At 39.6% G+C, this 17,609-nt stretch overlaps 1 protein-coding gene across 7 annotated transcripts in view; it reads left to right on the top strand.

The window, feature by feature from the left end:
* Positions 1-17,609, top strand: part of PCSK5 (proprotein convertase subtilisin/kexin type 5) — a 463,699-nt gene that overhangs the window by 85,329 nt on the left and 360,761 nt on the right. For all 7 annotated transcript variants that reach the window (XR_004272619.1, XR_004272620.1, XM_032290888.1 and 4 more), the window contains exon 3: positions 9,211-9,324. Coding sequence is in view for 5 of the 7 variants with exons in the window: in XM_032290888.1 (XP_032146779.1) it covers positions 9,211-9,324 (114 nt within the window). In the remaining 2 variants the exon portion in view is untranslated. The remainder of the gene's footprint in view (positions 1-9,210; positions 9,325-17,609) is intronic.

The following is a 17,609-nucleotide window of genomic DNA, read 5'->3' as shown; positions in this document are numbered from 1 at the left end:
CTCCTCCTCCTCCTCCTTCCTCCTCCTCCTTCTCCTCCCCAAGCTGGAGTGAAGTGGCATAAGATAAAAATATGTACAAGAGTGAATTCCTTTCTTTTTTTTGTGAGATGGAGTCTCACTTTGTCACCAGGCTGGAGTGCAGTGGTGCGATCTCGGCTCACTATAGCCTCTGCCTCATGGATTCAGGCAATTCTGCTGCCTCAGCCTCCTGAGTAGCTGAGACTACAGGTGTGCACCACCACAGCTGGCTAATTTTTGTATTTTTAGTAGAGACAGGGTTTCACCATGTTAACCAGGATGGTCTCAATCTCCTGACTTTGTGATCTGCCCACCTCGGCCTCCCAAAGTGCTGGTATTACAGGAATGAGCCACTGCGCCCAGCGTTTTATTTATTTATTTATTTTTTAAGATAGAGTTTCACTTTGTGTCCCAGGCTGGAGTACAGCAGAGTGATCTCAGGTCACTGCAACCTTTGCCTCATCGGTTCAAGCAATTCTCCTGCCTCATCCTCCCAAGTAGCTGGGATTACAGGCTCATGCCACCACACCCAGCTAATTTTTTATATTTTTAGTAGAAATGAGGTTTTGCCATGTTGGCCAGGCTGATCTTGAACTCCTGACCTCAGGTGATCCACCCACCTTGGCCTCCCAAAGTGCTGGAATTACAGGCTTGAGCCACCATGCCCAGCCAAGGGTGGGTTTCAAGTGGGTGTCAAACAGAGAGGGGGTCAATGAAACATTAAAAACATAGAATTATATGAAGAAAGAACATACCCTTCTTTAGTATTTTTGCATGTTCTTCATTGCTAGTAATGTAATTATCCTTGTGCTATTATCTATCTGTTGTTGAAATACAAAACGTTTTATGACTTGACAGGATTAAGTCTAGATTTTTGGCTCCTTTTTTTTTTTTCACTCCCTTCTATTTAAAATTTTCTATATTTTTTCCTTTCATAAGGAAAAAATTTAGACATCCCTACCTAGAAATGCATTTACAATGTAAAAATATCCATTCATCATACCTATTTCTTGAGGGCCTGTTGCTAAGCATTGCCTTTGGTACTAGGGATACTAAAACCTCGTTTCTTTCCCCCAAGCAAGTGGTAGGAACATGCAATTAAAACACAAATTGCTCAGTACCACGGGAGCTTGCATTTGTGAAGCACATTGTAAGTCTGACCCTCCTAACAATACAGGCAATTCCATTTTACACATGAGAGTATAGAATACCAAGAATTTATGTGATTTGCCAAAGTGGCCAGACTAGTGATTTGTAGCACTCTACCAAGAACTTGAATAGTAGGTTTTCCCAGTTTCTTCTACACTGCCCAACTGTGGCAGAGTCTAGCCTAGCTCTGGGCACAGAGGGCATCATGCTGCTATGGTAGGTGTAAAGATCACACACAGGAAGTTTTTAGATACATTAGTAGCTCCAGTAAGAATTACTTTGCTCTTATAAAAACTAATTTAATGTTAAATTGTTTTGCAAGATTCATCCAACAACTGATACAATTTCTTTTTTCATAGAGTTTCAGAGGTGGTAATATTCAAGATCAAAGGATTAAGTCACTATGTTTTCTGATTCCTAGTACAATGTTCTACATCGGGTGCTGCACTAAATTGAATATTATACTTTTTTTTGAATGTTTCCTACTTGGGACACTTTTTATCATAGACATTATTTTATAATTTCTCTGCTGTTTAGATGGCAGCACTGATTGAATCTGTGATTTTTTTACTCTAATTTAATTAAAAAGACAAAATGTTCATCAAAGCCTTCTAAAATAAAACCAGTTCATACTGGCTAGCATCACAAGGGTACCACTTCCCCATCTGGGCAAGAGGGTTTTTGCCTAGGGCCTCATGCTTTCGAGGGCCTTGCTTGTTCCTTCTTTTAGCTGAGTTTATCACCATTAGCTGAGAAGTTGGTGGAGTTGTGGGGACAAGTTCAGCCTGAACCTGTTTCCTGCTTCTAGATCATATTCCAGGTACTCAGGAGCCCACTGTTGGTTGACCAAGATGGCTGGGGAGACTCCATGTTCTGAGTGAGCTTCTTTGTCTGTCCGCTGGAGGGCGGATGCAATACTGGTAGGCCTAAGGGATTGCAGTAGGCATCTGTGGCTCACGGATGAACTGTAAACAAAAATACAAAGGTATACAGTCATTCAAGATGACTTTTGCATTAGCCCATGTGGTCACATTGCCAGTAATATCTTCATTGAGAAATTTGCACAGCTGGTTTCTCATTATTCAAGATTCTATTAAAATATCACACCTTTCAAAGAGGCCTTTCTTGACCTCCTTACTTAAAATAGCTCCTTCCTCCATAATCACTTTCTGCCTCCTTACATGATGTATTTTTTGCATCATTTAACTTTTTCATCAATAGCTGTGAAAGTCAACTGTTTGTTTTGTTCACTACCATTCTGTAGTTTCCGGAGAGTGCCTCCCACGTAGGGGCTACTCAATAAATATTTTTTAGTGTGAAAAAAATAAATGAAAGGGTCTCGAGGGCGGAAAGCACATCTTACTGCTTTGATTGGATATAACCATTTCTTTTTCACATTGACATTTCATCTTATCAAAACCGGGGAAAAGAAACAAGCAACAAATTTTAGAAAATCAAACTTTTAGAAATAGGTACATAGTAGGGGAATAGTTTAAGGGGAGAAATATGATGTTAATTCTTTGAAAGTAAGTAATATAATTAGAACAATAACACTATGAGTTTTTCTAGAACAAAATGTAGCAAGATTAAATTGATAACATACGTTTCCAAAATTTTGGCTTCCTTGGAGAAAGCCGACTAAATGTAAAGTTTTACAGCAGAGTCAGGTTTTTCAGTTTGGCCTATGTTTTCTTCTGTAACACTGTTCTGAATGTACATGCAGTGTTTATTTCACAACTTCCCTCTGAACGACCTTTCAAAAAGTATATGGTTCTTCACGTTCACGACCACATGTGTTCTTTAATGTAAGATCTGATGTTTGCAGTCATCAAATAAGATTCAAAATACCTGTTTCAAGCAAATCAAGTAAAAATTCTCTATCACGTAAAAAGCAAGGCTTTATTTGGTTCACAAGTAGCTATATGAAATAAACAGAATTTAAACAATCTTGATAATTTTTTTCTTTAAAAAGGTGACAAAATAACAAGGCCAATATTTAAAAACTCATTAATGGTAAGTTATCAGGTGGAGCAAAATGCAAAGTATGGACTATCCTTGTCTAACAAATACTTTTACTAGATTCTCTGATTTTTTTCTCACTGGTTAACTTTGATGCTTTAATCAGCGTTTTAGAAAATTTCTAGGGTATGTTGCCTTTCGACTTGAGAGCTTCTTGGAACAGCATGTCAGTACTAAAACGTTTTCTTCAACCCTTGGTTTCCATAGCAAAAACATGTATGTCCATTATCCACCTAACTTATACTTTAAAACAAACAAACAAAACCCAAGATGCTCTATTTTGTTTTCAAAGTCAGAGAAGAAAATAGAGGGGAAGTATTTTTATGTTCTTTTCCCTAAATCAGTCAAAGCTAATTAGTTCAAAAAAGACACAAAATATGGAATGCCACCTATTTTATTTCCTGGCAACTGTTTCATTCAAATCATAGAATAATATGTAATTTACTACACTCCTTTCTGCATATTAATCTCGTATCTTCACAGAGTGACTTAAGATCATTTATCAACCAGAACAACATCAACCTCAAATATCTTAGTGTTTTTTTTGTTTTTTTTGTTTTTTTTTTTTTTTTTTTGAGACGGAGCTTCACTCTTGTTACCCAGGCTGGAGTGCAATGGCGCGATCTCGGCTCACCGCAACCTCCGCGTCCTGGGTTCAGGCAATTCTCCTGCCTCAGCCTCCTGAGTAGCTGGGATTACAGGCACGCACCACCATGCCCAGCTAATGTTTTGTATTTTTAGTAGAGACGGGGTTTCACCCTTTTGACCAGGATGGTCTCGATCTCTTGAGCTTGTGATCCACCCGCCTGGGCCTCCCAAAGTGCTGGGATTATAGGTGTGAGCCACTGTGCCCGGCCGTCTTGTTTTTAACCAAATGTTTATTCCTAGTCAAACCGAAGAATTAAACTCTCAAATAAAATTTCAAAGCTGGAAGAAAGAGAATAGAGGGTACATTTAGTCTGCCTTTCCTCATTTTACAGATGAAAGAGGCCCACAGAGATTTTTGCAAGATCAAATAGGTGACTGGTAGCTAATCTAAGGTAATAACCAAGCTCTTCTAATTCCAACTCATTTTTCTTCCTTTACCCAACTTTTCTCAATATTTAAGTCATGTTGGAATATAACATAAAATCACCTAAGGCACTTTTATGTACCATTATTTCTCATTAACTGCCTTTTAAAGAAGTATGTTGTGATGTTGTGATTTAGACATTTAGTCTCTTTTTAGCAACAGGATCTGGCTTCACCACCCAGGCAGGAGGGCAATGGCTTGATTATGGCTCACTGCGGCCTCAAACTCCCGGGCTCAGGTGATCTTCCCACCTCAGCTTCCTGAGTAGCTACGAATACAGGCTCATGTCCCCACACCTGGCTATTTTTTTAAACTTTTTTTTTTTTTTTTTTGCAAAAATGGGTGTCTTGCTATATTGTCCAGGCTGGTCTTGAACTCTCGGGCATAAACCATCCTCCTGCCTCAGCCTCCCAAAGTGCTGAGATTATAGGTGTGAGCCACTGGGCCCAGCCTAAGTCATATTTGAAATTGTTCTTTGAGAGTATGATAGTTTGTATAGGTAATATATTCCCATGGTTCCAAAGTAACAAGATTTAAAAGGACATGCAGTAAAAGGCCTCCTTCTTATCCCTGTATCCAGTAACTAGTTTTCTGATTTAACCAGTAACCAACCAGTTTATCAGATTTAGAAAGTTGCCAAAAATGTAGTATCCCTTTAAACCGTTTGTAACTTTTTTTTTCCACTTTCACTGTATCATGGAGATGGTTCTCTGTCGGTACATTAAGACAATTTCATTTTCTTTTATGGTTGTATTTTACTTTACTCCATCATACAGATATGTTATTTATTTAAGTTTACAATTTTTAGTTCTTACTGGCAGTGTTTTAGTAAATAACCTCACACATTCACATGTGTAAATAGGAAGAATAAACTCCTAAAAGTAGAATTACTTCTTTTGTCCTTTGTTAAGGAATTATCCAATTACCCTTCATAGAGTTGTACGCGTTTCCATTCCCCTCACTATTATGTGAGAATGAGCCTTTTCCCATGTCCCCCGAGCAGTGTGTTATCAACCTTTAGACTGTTTGTGTCTGAAAGATGAAAAGTGGTATCTCAGTTTAGTTTTATTTGCTTTTTTCTGAATATGCATGAGGCTAAGTGTATTTTGTATGTTTAAGAACCTGATTTAGGCTGGGTGCGGTGGCCATGGCTCACGCCTGTAATCCCAGCACTTTGGGAGGCCGAGACGGGTGGATCACGAGGTCAAGAGATCGAGACCATCCTGGTCAACATGGTAAAATCCCGTCTCTACTAAAAATACAAAAATTAGCTGGGCATGGTGGCACATGCCTGTAGTCCCAGCTACATGGGAGGCTGAGGCAGGAGAATTGCTTGAACCCAGGAGGTGGAGGTTGTGGTGAGCTGAGATCGTGCCATTGCACTCCAGCCTGGGCAACAAGAGTGAAAACTCCATCTCAAAAAAAAAAAAAAAAAAAAGGAACGTGATTTACCTTTCCAGAGGTTTTTCTACCCGTATCTTTTGCTACTTTTCCTAGTGAATTGTTCTCTTATTAATTGTTGAAACTCTATATATTAGGAAGATAATCTTTTGTTCACAGTAGGAGCTATACACTTTTGCCCAGTTTGTCTTTTACCTTCCCTGTGATTCTTTTTTTTTTTTTTTTTTTTTTTGGCCATGTCTTTTACATTGTTTTTATGTAGTTAAATTAGTCAATTTTTCTAAATCATCTCTTTGATTTGTATACTTAGATGCAGTCTTTCACTCTGAGATTAGTTTTAAACATCTCTCGTATTTCTTATAGTACCTTTGCATTTAAATATTTGATTGATTTGAAATTGATTCTGATCTAAGACATGAGAAATGGCTTCAGCTTTATTTTTTCCAGTTGGTTGTTGTTCCAACCAACATGTTCTAAAACATTTATGAAGCAATTTGTTTTTCCTCTACTGGTTTCGGATAATACCATTATCATATACTCTATTCTTACATGTTTTGGGGCAATTTCTTGACTTTCCATGCTATTTCATTGGTATGTCCGTAGACATTTGGTACTAGTATATGTTTTAATTATTAGCGTAATACTTTTTAATATCTAAAGGGCTGATTTCCTGTCACTGCAGGATGCATTTTTAATGCAACAATATAATTTGTTTCCATTTACATTTATGTAATAACTTATATAATTTATATTCATATGATCACATTTTTTTTCCTCCTGTTGCTTTCCCCATGTGTAGTATCAGAAAGCTGGTAAATTCCAAAATAATGAGATACAAGTTCAGCGGAGATTCTGAGGGCAGGCTTCCCATAATTGTCAATTAATGTGTTTTGGATCCTATGAGGGACGATATTTTCAGACGAAGGTTCTTAAGCAGCAAAGGCACAATGTTTACTTGGTGGTCCAAGAGAAGAGAGCACTGTGGGTAGAGGGAGAGAGTGTCCCTGAAACCATGTAGCATATGTATGTTTAAATTAACGAAGGATAAACTGACGATTTGAAAGGGCTTATAGCTTTTAGGCACTGGATTAACTGTAGTTCCTTAATGCATTGGAAATAGAACTTTCAAAAGTTAAGCCAGTGAGGCAAGACACACAATAATTCCCTTCTCCTGGGCTGACCATAGTTTTATGAAAATGAATGTTAAAGTGTCTTTTCTTTGCATGAGGCTTCTTGGCAAGAAATAAAGTCTGTATAATGCATTACCTCTGGCTTTTTCCTTAAAGAGCTCAAGGATAGACATATGGATAATAGCTTAAAAATATAAATATGGTCTTTCCAGTCATAGAAACCTTCCGATCCAAGAGGTGCTTTTCCCACTTTCCAAAAAATACAGGGCTATATATTCATACCCGTAAGGCACCAAGGCAAAATACATGGTATTTGACACTAAAAAAAAACCCACTGAACTTTTCTTGAGTATTGCAGCCCTGTGATCAGACAGAGTGACTTGTAGTCAAACCTAGCTGCCAAGTTGCTGTGTCACCTTCTAGCCACCAAGTCCTGTAACTAAGCATTTTGTTTGGTAAAATTATAGAAGGGATACTGTTGGATAAGATATTTTGTTCTATTTTAGTACCTATAGTTCATCTAGGAAAACGGCTGTCATTTGGTTTTCTCACATACTTATTTCATTTGTCTATTTGAATGTGTGCACAGGGAGAAGTGAATATTTATAGAGTCTTTCTAAGGAACAGCTATTCACTCCTACCCCAGGACAGACTGTCCTGATGTCTAGGAGTCTCTTTATTGAGTCCACACTGGGGAAGACGTGATACTTTCTGGTTTATGCACACATACAGGTTTGCAGTGTGGAGTTTATGAATGCTTCGTTAGGAAAGGCCACTGCCAATAGAGGATTAGTTTTGAAAAGAGTTGTCTAAGCAGTATTCTTTTATCAAACATGCAAATATGAACTAGTTAACTTTATTGGGATAAGACTTATAGACAGTAATATAAATAGTCTGAGTAATACAATGATAGGGCCTGTGTCAGATGTCATTTATGGATATAACGTTATTTTTATGAAGTGGAGAATTGTGGAATACTTGTTACATTTCCTTAATAAAGCGTAAGTCCTTCAAAAGTTCTTACTTTGAAGTAATTCTTAATTCTTACTCATCTTTATATTTCTACCACAGTACCTAGCACTTAATGTTTGTTTAATGAATAAATGAGGGAATGAACCTCATTCCTTAGATTTTTTTTGAAATGAAGAGGTTAAAATATTTCCTGGAAATAAAAAATGTACATGCATGCCCATCCTTGCTGCCCTACTTTGATTAAGAAGGATGCCTTAGGATCTATTCTTCAGTAATCTTTTAACTGAGTAGGTGAAAGAGGTTTTAAAATCTTTACTGGCTGGATATGGAATTCCAGCAGTGGACCACAAAGTTCCTTTCCTCCTCACTCATTTTTTGATTCCTTTGTAGAGAGGAGGGATAAATGGTGGAACAAAACATTTCAGAGCATTATCACTAAGTTAGCTGTCAAAGGAGTATTTAGAAACAAATTGAAGAATGTCACCAACACTGATTCTGCATGTGAGACATCCCACTAAAACTGGAACATGCGTATTTTTGTGTTGCCGTAAGGATAATCTGTTTTAAAGAAAGTGTTCCCATACATACCCTTACCACTAGGTTATAAATTCTGCATTAGACTTAAGGTTTCTGGTTACTTTGTGTAAACAAACTTATAACCAAATGTTAAGACTTTTCTCAAATCTAGCATGTTTGAATTTTAGAGCTGTTAGGGAGCCTATGGCTCAGGAAATTGAGTGTCTTCTCCAGTTTTGTGCCAGGGATAGGATAGGCCTTTGGTTTTTCCAAGTCTCCAAACAGTGCTTTTCTACCACACTGTGTTGTAGCAAGCCATTTTAAAAAATTTGCGATCCTGGAGCATTTTGATCCCAGAATGTTTTAAAAAATTGTTGCATACTCTAAGTCAGGAATTATAAACTGTGGCATGTGGAACAAAACCCAGCCTGGTTTTGTATATAAAGTTTTATTGGAACGTAGTCACACCCATTCATTTATGTATCATCTATGGTGCTGTAATGGCAGAATGAGTGATTGCATCAGAGATCATGTGACCTGCAAAGCCTAAAATGTTTATCATTTGAACCTCTATAGAAAAAGTTGGCTAGCCCTTAGTATAAAGTAAAGATGAAAAATTACCCTAAAAATTAACATTACTAATTTGTAGTGAATTGGAAGTAAAATAGGATTTTTGAGAAAGCTAAAAGGTTAGCTTATTGTTGAGAGATATAAATAATCTATATATAAAAAACTAAAACATCTACTTACGTTAAACAAATAAAAAACCCCTGGGTTTCTAAGGAATCTCTGAGCACTTAGAGATTTTAGTTGCCACAGTGAAACCTGTGACTTAAATAGCATTGACTTAAGATGGGAAATGCCTCAGACTGTCATTTATGTTGTGCTAACCCTGATGGAACGTGGATACTCACCAAATATCCTTCTTGGCAGGTGGAATGGATCCAACAGCAAGTGGTTAAAAAGCGGACAAAGAGGGATTATGACTTCAGTCGTGCCCAGTCTACCTATTTCAATGATCCCAAGTGGCCAAGCATGTGGTATATGGTAAGCCTGCTAAGGAAGCCTGGCACAGGGCCACGTCTTCCAGTTTTGTGTTGTATGCAGAGAATCTGTTGGACTTGGGAAGACACAGAAATGCTGACCAGAGATGATTTCCTATTTCAATACCCACCATTTGAGATTGGTTAATGGCCTATGATGCTGTCTGGATTTTCTTTTTAATTTAGCTTGTTTGTTATAATAAGGAGAAAAAGAAGGGAAGTTCGATTCACAGAAATTCTGTTTGAGAGCTTACTTTGTGCAGTAGCTTTCTAAGTTTGGGCCAGAGGATAGAAAAACATGCAAAGGCACACACACCCACAGACCTATCGATAATAATGTTCACCTCTGATACACACTTACTCTACTTTGAAATCAGTCTGGCTAATACATACTGGTTCTTGAATATCAATGAAGTGACTCTGCTGGTAAGTAACAGACGCCAGACTTACGTCATTGTAGTGTGTGTCCTCTCACTTTAGGTAAAACTTTGTAAAAGTAGACCAGGAAAACAAATAGTTGGAAAGTGTTCAATTTGGTAGCTCATGGTTCAAGCAAAAGCTTTTTCAGTGAAGGAAACTTACTTAACATGTTGGGAAGAGTAATCCACCAGTTCACTTGGCATGGCCTCCCTTGAAAACATACATCACTAATCTCTTAGGGATTTTAGGTTCATGATCACTGAGAAATGAATTTGAATATGTTACTTACTCTTAGTCATGAAATCCACATGTCACTGATTTGCTCTATAATGTGCAAATTACCCTTTATTCTTTCTTGAAAGTTTTTATTGCTAATCTTTGCCAGCATATTATCTACTATACTACCTTAATTTTTGTATTCCTGTTCCTGCTTCTTTACAAAATGTCTCTAAACTGTAGGAAGAACACAAATCTGTAGCATTCCCATAGCTGCCTTATGCTTTCCTGGCTCCCTGCCTCCCATGCCTTCCACCTGTAGTACGTTCCCTGCCCTTCCTTACCTCCTAGGGTCAGGATCGCCTGTCCTCAGGGCCCACACCTGACGCTGACTGCTCTGGAAGGCCTTCCCTGTGTTCCTAGCTTTTGTCATTTTCCCTCCTCTGGTCTCCTGGACCCTCTCCCTGCTGCTCATGGCATCCATCATGGCACTTTATATGTACTGTAGTTATTAATATTGTTTTTTAATCTTCCCCATTGGACTTGGGGGTGTCACTTGAGGGCAAGCTTTGCATCTTGATTCCTTTTTACATCTCCCCAGAAACCTAACCCACCACCTTGTAACTCTAGGAATTTGTGCTTATTTTGAGATGGGCGAATGTGGCTGGTATTTCTCTTAATTTTCCTTTTCTTGGTCTTACCCAGAAATGAAAGGTTATGAAATATTTCAGACCCCCAAACAGAATTTTACACAGAAATCCTTCTCATGTTTAAGGGGAAAAAAGGGAGGAGTCATAAAGCTAAGTTCAAGGGAAGGTGGGAATCTAATCCCCTGAGGGAACAGTAAGACTCATGGCAGCTTATTAGCCCCAAGACCCGCAGAGAGTGACCCCCGAAGGAAGGCAATGGAGTGAACACTGGCTAGAGCTAAGGAGCTTTGTCTGCACTGACAAAATGATAAGGATGTGATGGGATTAAGAGATAGGAGGAAGCAAATCTGCCTCTACACCGCTGTTAATACCACCAGGATGAGAGAGATCCTCTTTGCTTGTTCTCGTAGGAGAGAGCCAAATTGCTGTCTGTGCATGATCCACTGGACAGTGGAATGATGTGGCAGCTTTCCCCGATCCTCTCATCACCCCAGCAGGGCAGGCTGGACTCTAGCAGGAGCCGTGGCCAAGGCTTTAGCCACTTGGCTTGCCTGGCAGCTGAAGGTTTCAGTGCCTGCATAGTAAGACCTTGTCATTCTGAAGAACTGCTCTTATTTCATGTCTTTCTGACATGAGGAAAGACTAAGAGAAGAGCTTTTGATTGACCATTTAACATGATGGGCATTTTTCAACACATACTTGATAATATTACAAATGGGTAACATTTATTGAACATTCACTATGTGCCAGGCAATGTGCTAAGTACTTTATTAATATTTTTCCTTTTTTTTTTCTGGGACAGAGTCTCACTCTATCAGTCTGGAGTACAATAATGAGATCTCGGCTCACTGCAGCCTTGACCTCCTGGGCTCAAGCAGTCCTTGCATTTCTGCCTCCCAAATAGCTGGGACTATAGGTGCATACCACCATGCTTGGTTAATTTTTGTAGTTTTTGTAGAAAAGGTGTTCACCATGTTGCCCAGGCTGCTCTTGACCTCCTGGGCTCAAGTGATCCTCCCACCTCAGACTCCTAAGCAGCTAGGACCACAGGTGCATGCCACCATGCTTGGCTAATTTTTAAACTTTTTGTAGAGGTAAGTTCTCACTGTATTGCTTAGGCTGGTCTTGAACTCTTGGGCTCAAACAATCCCCCCACCTTGGCTTCCCAAAGTGTTGGGATTACATATGTGAGCCACCGTGCCTGACCATGAGTGTTTTTCTGGTGCAGTAGAACAAATGCATGTGTTAAAATCGGCCCTAGTATTAAAGTGAGAAATCTGTGAGGCTTGCGAAATTTAGTTAACTTGTCCAAGATCACCAAGCCTAAAAGTGGTGGAGATGCTAATACGGGCAGGTTGATGCAGAGTCCATGGGATCAGCACAACATGCTATCTCCACCTGTGTGCTATTTAGGAGTGCTGTGAGGAAGCCTGTTATCTATCCAGAGAGAAATGACTGAAATACATGGCAGAATGGGGGTCCCCTGCAGGTTGAACAAAGTATCTTCACAGATTCCTATTAAATGATTACTTTCTCTTAATAAAAAGAGTGGGAAACAGATTCCATACCTTATTCTTCTCTGTTGGGACAGAATGAGGGCAGGACCTTAGATCTGCAAACTGGTTGCCCAACCCCATTGCTTCACTTAGTATCTCCATGATTGAATCGGTCAAACTCTCCTCAACTGAAATATAAAAGTATCTAGCTCTTAGGTATGAGTGGTGTTTTGCTGCATAAAAAAACACTACACAACTTAGTTTTTAAAACAATTATCTCCCAGCCTGGGCAACATGAGGAAACGCCATCTGTATCAAAAATACAAAAAAAATTAGCCAACATGGTGGCATGCTCCTGTGGTCCCAGCTACTTGGGAGGCCGAGGTAGGAAGATGGCTTGAGCCTGGGAGGCAGAGATTGTAGTGAGCCATGATTGTGCCACTGTGCTCCAGCCTGTGTGACAGAATGAGACCCCGTCTCAAATGAAACAAACAATTATAGATTCTGAGGGTCAGGAATTCAGAAAGGGCCCAGGAATAATGGATTTCCTCTGTTCTGGGATGTCTGTGGCTTGAAATGGAAGACCCAAAGGCTTGGTGAGAGCAGGAAGCTAGACTTCAAGGTGGCCCAGTCACAAGGCTCTGTATGTGGGCCTCGCCACAGGGTTGTGTGAGTATCCACTTGACTTGGTGCTGGCTTTCCAGGCAGGTGATCCAAGAGGTCATATTGGAAGTAAGTGGTGATGACATCTAACCTCAGAAGTCACAAACCCTTATATCTGTTATGACATCTAACCTCAGAAGTTACAGACCTTTATATCTGTTATGACATCTAACCTCAGAAATCACAGACTCTTGTATCTGTGGTTTTCTGTTGGCCACATGAGTCAATGTTGATTCAGTGTAATAGAGAATCCATAAAGCTGGCGTACTAGCTGGTAAGGAGCGTTGGGAGCCGTCTTGGAGGCTGGCTACCACAATTACCTGAAATTTTTACTTAGAAGGCTTTAGTACAGTGCCTGACACCGGAAAACCCCCAGTCAGTCGTAATTGTTATTATTCTCTGACTTCTTAATTGTAATACATGGTAGTCCTTTTTTACCTTTTGTTTAAATGAGTCAAAGAAGGGTGAGAGCCCATATCCAATGGGCATTCTTTGGAGTATTGTTTGGCAACACATCACTGACACAGCCAAGGTAGGGTGCTGGTTTCCTTCTTCCTTTTCTAAGCCCTGGAGCTGCTGCAGTGTCTCTAACCTCCATAGGGTCCTGCCTCCAGCTTGTTAGCCTGGGCCCATTTCTATCATTCAGTATTTATCACAGGAGAATGGAGATCAAAAAATGTCATGAAGTGTGCCTGAGTGTCTCTTTTAATTAATTTAAAAGTTTTTCCCATGTGGCTACTCCCTTTGGAAACCAGTGTGTGAAATCATTATGTCTAGCCTTGAGGCTTGGGCAATATATTCAGGAAAAAGTGCATTTACGAGAGTTTGTTATGGAGATGATAGCTGTATAGTTACTGTTCTGTCCTGACATACTGTGCTGAGATTTCTAGGAGTTAATAGGATTAATCCTAGAAATACAGCTCACTTCTTGTTGCATTGACAAACTTCTGCATCTATTTGTTAGACATGGTGTTAGGCACTGACAGTTTAGAAAAACATGATTTGTGCCTCCTAAGATTAATGAAGCAGGCAAGGAATATATAAGCATCAAAGAAAACTTGCTGGGCAAGCGACTCCCTGCTAAAAGTTTCTCTGGTATCATGTGCATACATCTAGCATCTACTCCCCAGACATTGAGCTGCAGTTTTTGCTTGCAGATTTGCATCTTCCATTAGAATCTCCTGCAGAGCTGTTAAACAAATCCAAACTTGGGCCCCACTTTAGGTTTTGGTGTGGTGGGGGGCTCAGGCAGTGGGATTTCATCAGAACTCCCCAGGTGATTGTAACGTGTAGTATGGGGTAAATGCTCAATAAATTCTGATTGAATACATGGATGAGCAAACTGTAATAAAAGCAAACCTGTGTCATTTCCATAGTAGAGAATGCTTGGTGTGTGTCAAGCATTTTACCAAACTTTGATGCGTATTATCTTATCACCAGTGTTCCAGTGAGTTAATAACCCCAGTTATTATCTTCATTTTATAGTTGAGGAAATGAAAGCGTAAGTTAAGTAACTTGCCCAAAGTCACACCATTTACCAGGGACCCACCCTGGTGTTCAAACGAAGTCACTTATTTGTAACAATTCTACATCATGGTTCTTAAAGGAACAGGCCTTAGAATCACCTGGAGGTCTTCTTAAAACCAGATTTTTGCTTACCCTCCTACCCCTGGCACAGAATCTGGGAATTTGTATTTCTAGCAAGTTTTCAATTGATGTTGATGCTAAGTTCTCAAAACCCCCTTGAGACGCCACTGCTCTACTGCATTTAAACTCAAGGTTATGTGAGCACAGCCTCCCGATTATCAGAAAGGGAAAGAAAGGCTTTTAAACTTATGAAGCATTTTAAAGCACACTTGGTCAATTTAACTTTTTCTTAATCTTATACCTTTCTCCTCCTGACACAATTTTCTATTTGGAAGGCTGGCAGCTTTAATATGAGAAGGTATTTTCACTTTGCCTTCACTGATTGAAAATACCCTTGGCTTATGTATTCTTTCAAGCTGCTCCAGAGACAAAGGATATCTGATAGGAAAGGTCATGAGGATTTGGGCACATCTTTGGGAACTCAGTGTAATAGAATTGGTTTGAAAGTACCCACCTGATACAATGAGCCATTTTTTCACAACTAAAGAAAATTCAGTTTGACTCTAGAGACACCAAGGTGAAGTGAGATTCTTCCCCAAGAATCTGGGACTACCAATTGAGAATGTTCAGGGAGTTAAATTATTATTATTTTTTTTGAGCCAGAGTCTTGCTCTGTCACCTAGACTGGAGTGCAGTGGCACAATCTAGGCTCATTGCAATCTCCGCCTCCCAGTTGGCTCACTGCGATCTCTGCCTCCGACGTTCAAGCAATTCCCTGCCTCAGCTTCCTTAGTAGCTGAGATTACAGGTGCCCACCACCGCACCCAGCTATTTTTTTTTTTTTTGTATTTTTAGTAGAGACAGGGGGTCTCAGCATCTTGATCAGGCTGGTCTTGAGCTCCTGACCTTGTGATCCACCTCTTTGGCCTTCCAAAGTGCCGGGATTATAGGCGTGAGTCACCATGCCCTGCCGGAGTTAAATATTTTTAAAATTACAAAATATTTAAGTTGTTCAAGGTAGCCTAGGCAACATAGCAAGATCCCCTCTCTAAAAATAAAAAATAAAAGTAAAATAATAAAAAAAAATTAGCTAGGCATGGTGGCAGGTACCTGTAGTTCCTGCTACTTGGGAGGCTGAGGCAGGAGGATCACTTGAGTCCACAAGGTCGAGGCTGCAGTGAGCTGTGATTGCACCATCATACTCTCACCTGGGAGACAAAGCAAGGCCCCATCTCTAAAAACATAAATAAATAAATATTGAAATGCCTGTCCACCCACCCCCAAGCTAAGGAATGGAGCATCACCTATATAATTGAAGTCCCTTGTGATCTGTATTTTAGGAGCATCTCTTCATCCTCTACAGAGCCATCACTTGGGCTAAATTTGAAATAATATTGTGGGGGTTCTCCCTTGTTGGTGGGAGGCTTCTCTTTGTAGGAGGGCTTATGCAATTTATAATAGATGTATGTTTTTTGCAATCAACATAAAACACACATTCATACACGGAATTCAACAGTTGGACTATTGCATAGTCCCAAGATGACAACTTAGAAATGAGACTTGACTGAAAATGTGAGTTTAATAGAAAAGATCTTTTATTCCTTTAGTTATGTCAATATTTCATTGCTTAAGGAAATCGACATCGCATTGTGTGGTATTTCAAGTTTAACTGTTGGCCAATAATGATTTTTGGAGAAGCCCATAGTAAATAACTTTAAGCGCACACACACAATTTTTTTTCTGCCTCACAGAAGGACTCCAAGTGTTTCTATTTGACTCCCAGACTCTAGTAATTCATATGACTGGTACTCTTGACTCATCGTCCTAGTTAGCACAGTAGAACTTTTTTGTGATGAATATTGGGTGGCCTATTTAATATGCATTAAAGGCAGACTGTAACAAATGTATTCATTTTTGATGCACTACCTCAGATTTCATGTCATGAACACTCTCTGGGTGGTTTTTCCGAGGAGGAAACTAATTCATATTTGTTGATCAGCAGAGTGAAAATTAGCTGAGTTTGGTTATGCATGTGGGGCATATCTGCCAAAAACTATGAACTAGCTAGGATGATAATTGCAAAAAATGATTTTAAAGCCCCATGGTTTTTTTCTCAGCCAACTGGATGGTGTTCAGTACTCCAAGAGTTTGAGACATCACTGTCTGCGGTTGGCACACATTTTTCTAATGATTTATACTGTCATTTGACTCATAAAATCTGATGGAGTTTGTGGCATTAGTGTCCTGGCAGCTTGGAAATCGTCCTTTTAAGACACCCCATTTAGCTGTTTTAATTGAAAATGCAACATGGTAGAAATCTGCAACCATGTGGCACATTCTGATGCAAGCAGGGGACCTCCTGAGAAAGGACAGATGCCAGCTAGGCAGTAAATAAGGAAGTGGTAGGAACTAGTGGGAGTTGAGATGTGGTTTTGCTGTACTGGTACTAGCTCTGTCTCTAGAAAGGTTATTTTACCTCTCTCAAGCTTAGGTCATTTGAAAAACTGAGGAATCTGTACTAGATACTTTCTTAAGATCATTTCTGCTTGAACATCTAGTTCCACATGGTGAGTTGTACTGAATATTGAGCCTAGAGTGATCACATACCGTCAATGGGTCCATGTCTTGATCTCATGCCCTATGAGATGTATACGGTGCTTTCATGACATTACTAATTCAAACTCAGTGTGTACCTTCTTTTGGAGATCCCAAGACCACCTGCAAATTTGGCAGGTCACTAGGAGGACTTACATGACTCATCATGTAGTCATACTCATGGCTATGATTTATTTCCTGAAAAGGATACAAATCACAATCAGCAGAAAGAAAAGGGGCAAAGTCTGGAGGAAACCAGGATCAGGCTTCCAAGAGGCTTACTTCAGTAGATCACACAGAAAGCATTCAGCTTCTCTAGCCCTGAATTGTGACCACACATGTGAAATGTTGTCTACCAAGAAAGCACACTAGAGGCTCAGTGCCCAGGGGTGTTATTGGGAGATGGTCTCATAGGCATCCTTGCCTACCATATACCAAAATTCCACATTCACAGAAGAAAAGCAGGTGTTCACAATAAGCCATATCGTTTGTATAAACAGTTTAGGTTCAGTGAGCAATTTTAATCAGGCAATGGAGGGAACTCTCCCGAAACCCAAATTCCCAGATGCCAACCAGTCCAACCTTGCACACAGGACTTTCAAAGGGCACCAGTCTCAGGCCTGCTATGTTAACTGCTCTGCATTTTTTGAAACCAAATTCAT

The sequence above is a fragment of the Sapajus apella genome, unplaced genomic scaffold (genome assembly GCF_009761245.1).
Source record: "Sapajus apella isolate SASKATOON/1434 unplaced genomic scaffold, GSC_monkey_1.0 scaffold24, whole genome shotgun sequence".
Taxonomy (NCBI): domain Eukaryota; kingdom Metazoa; phylum Chordata; class Mammalia; order Primates; family Cebidae; genus Sapajus; species Sapajus apella.
This window is presented reverse-complemented; position numbering and strand designations above follow the sequence as displayed.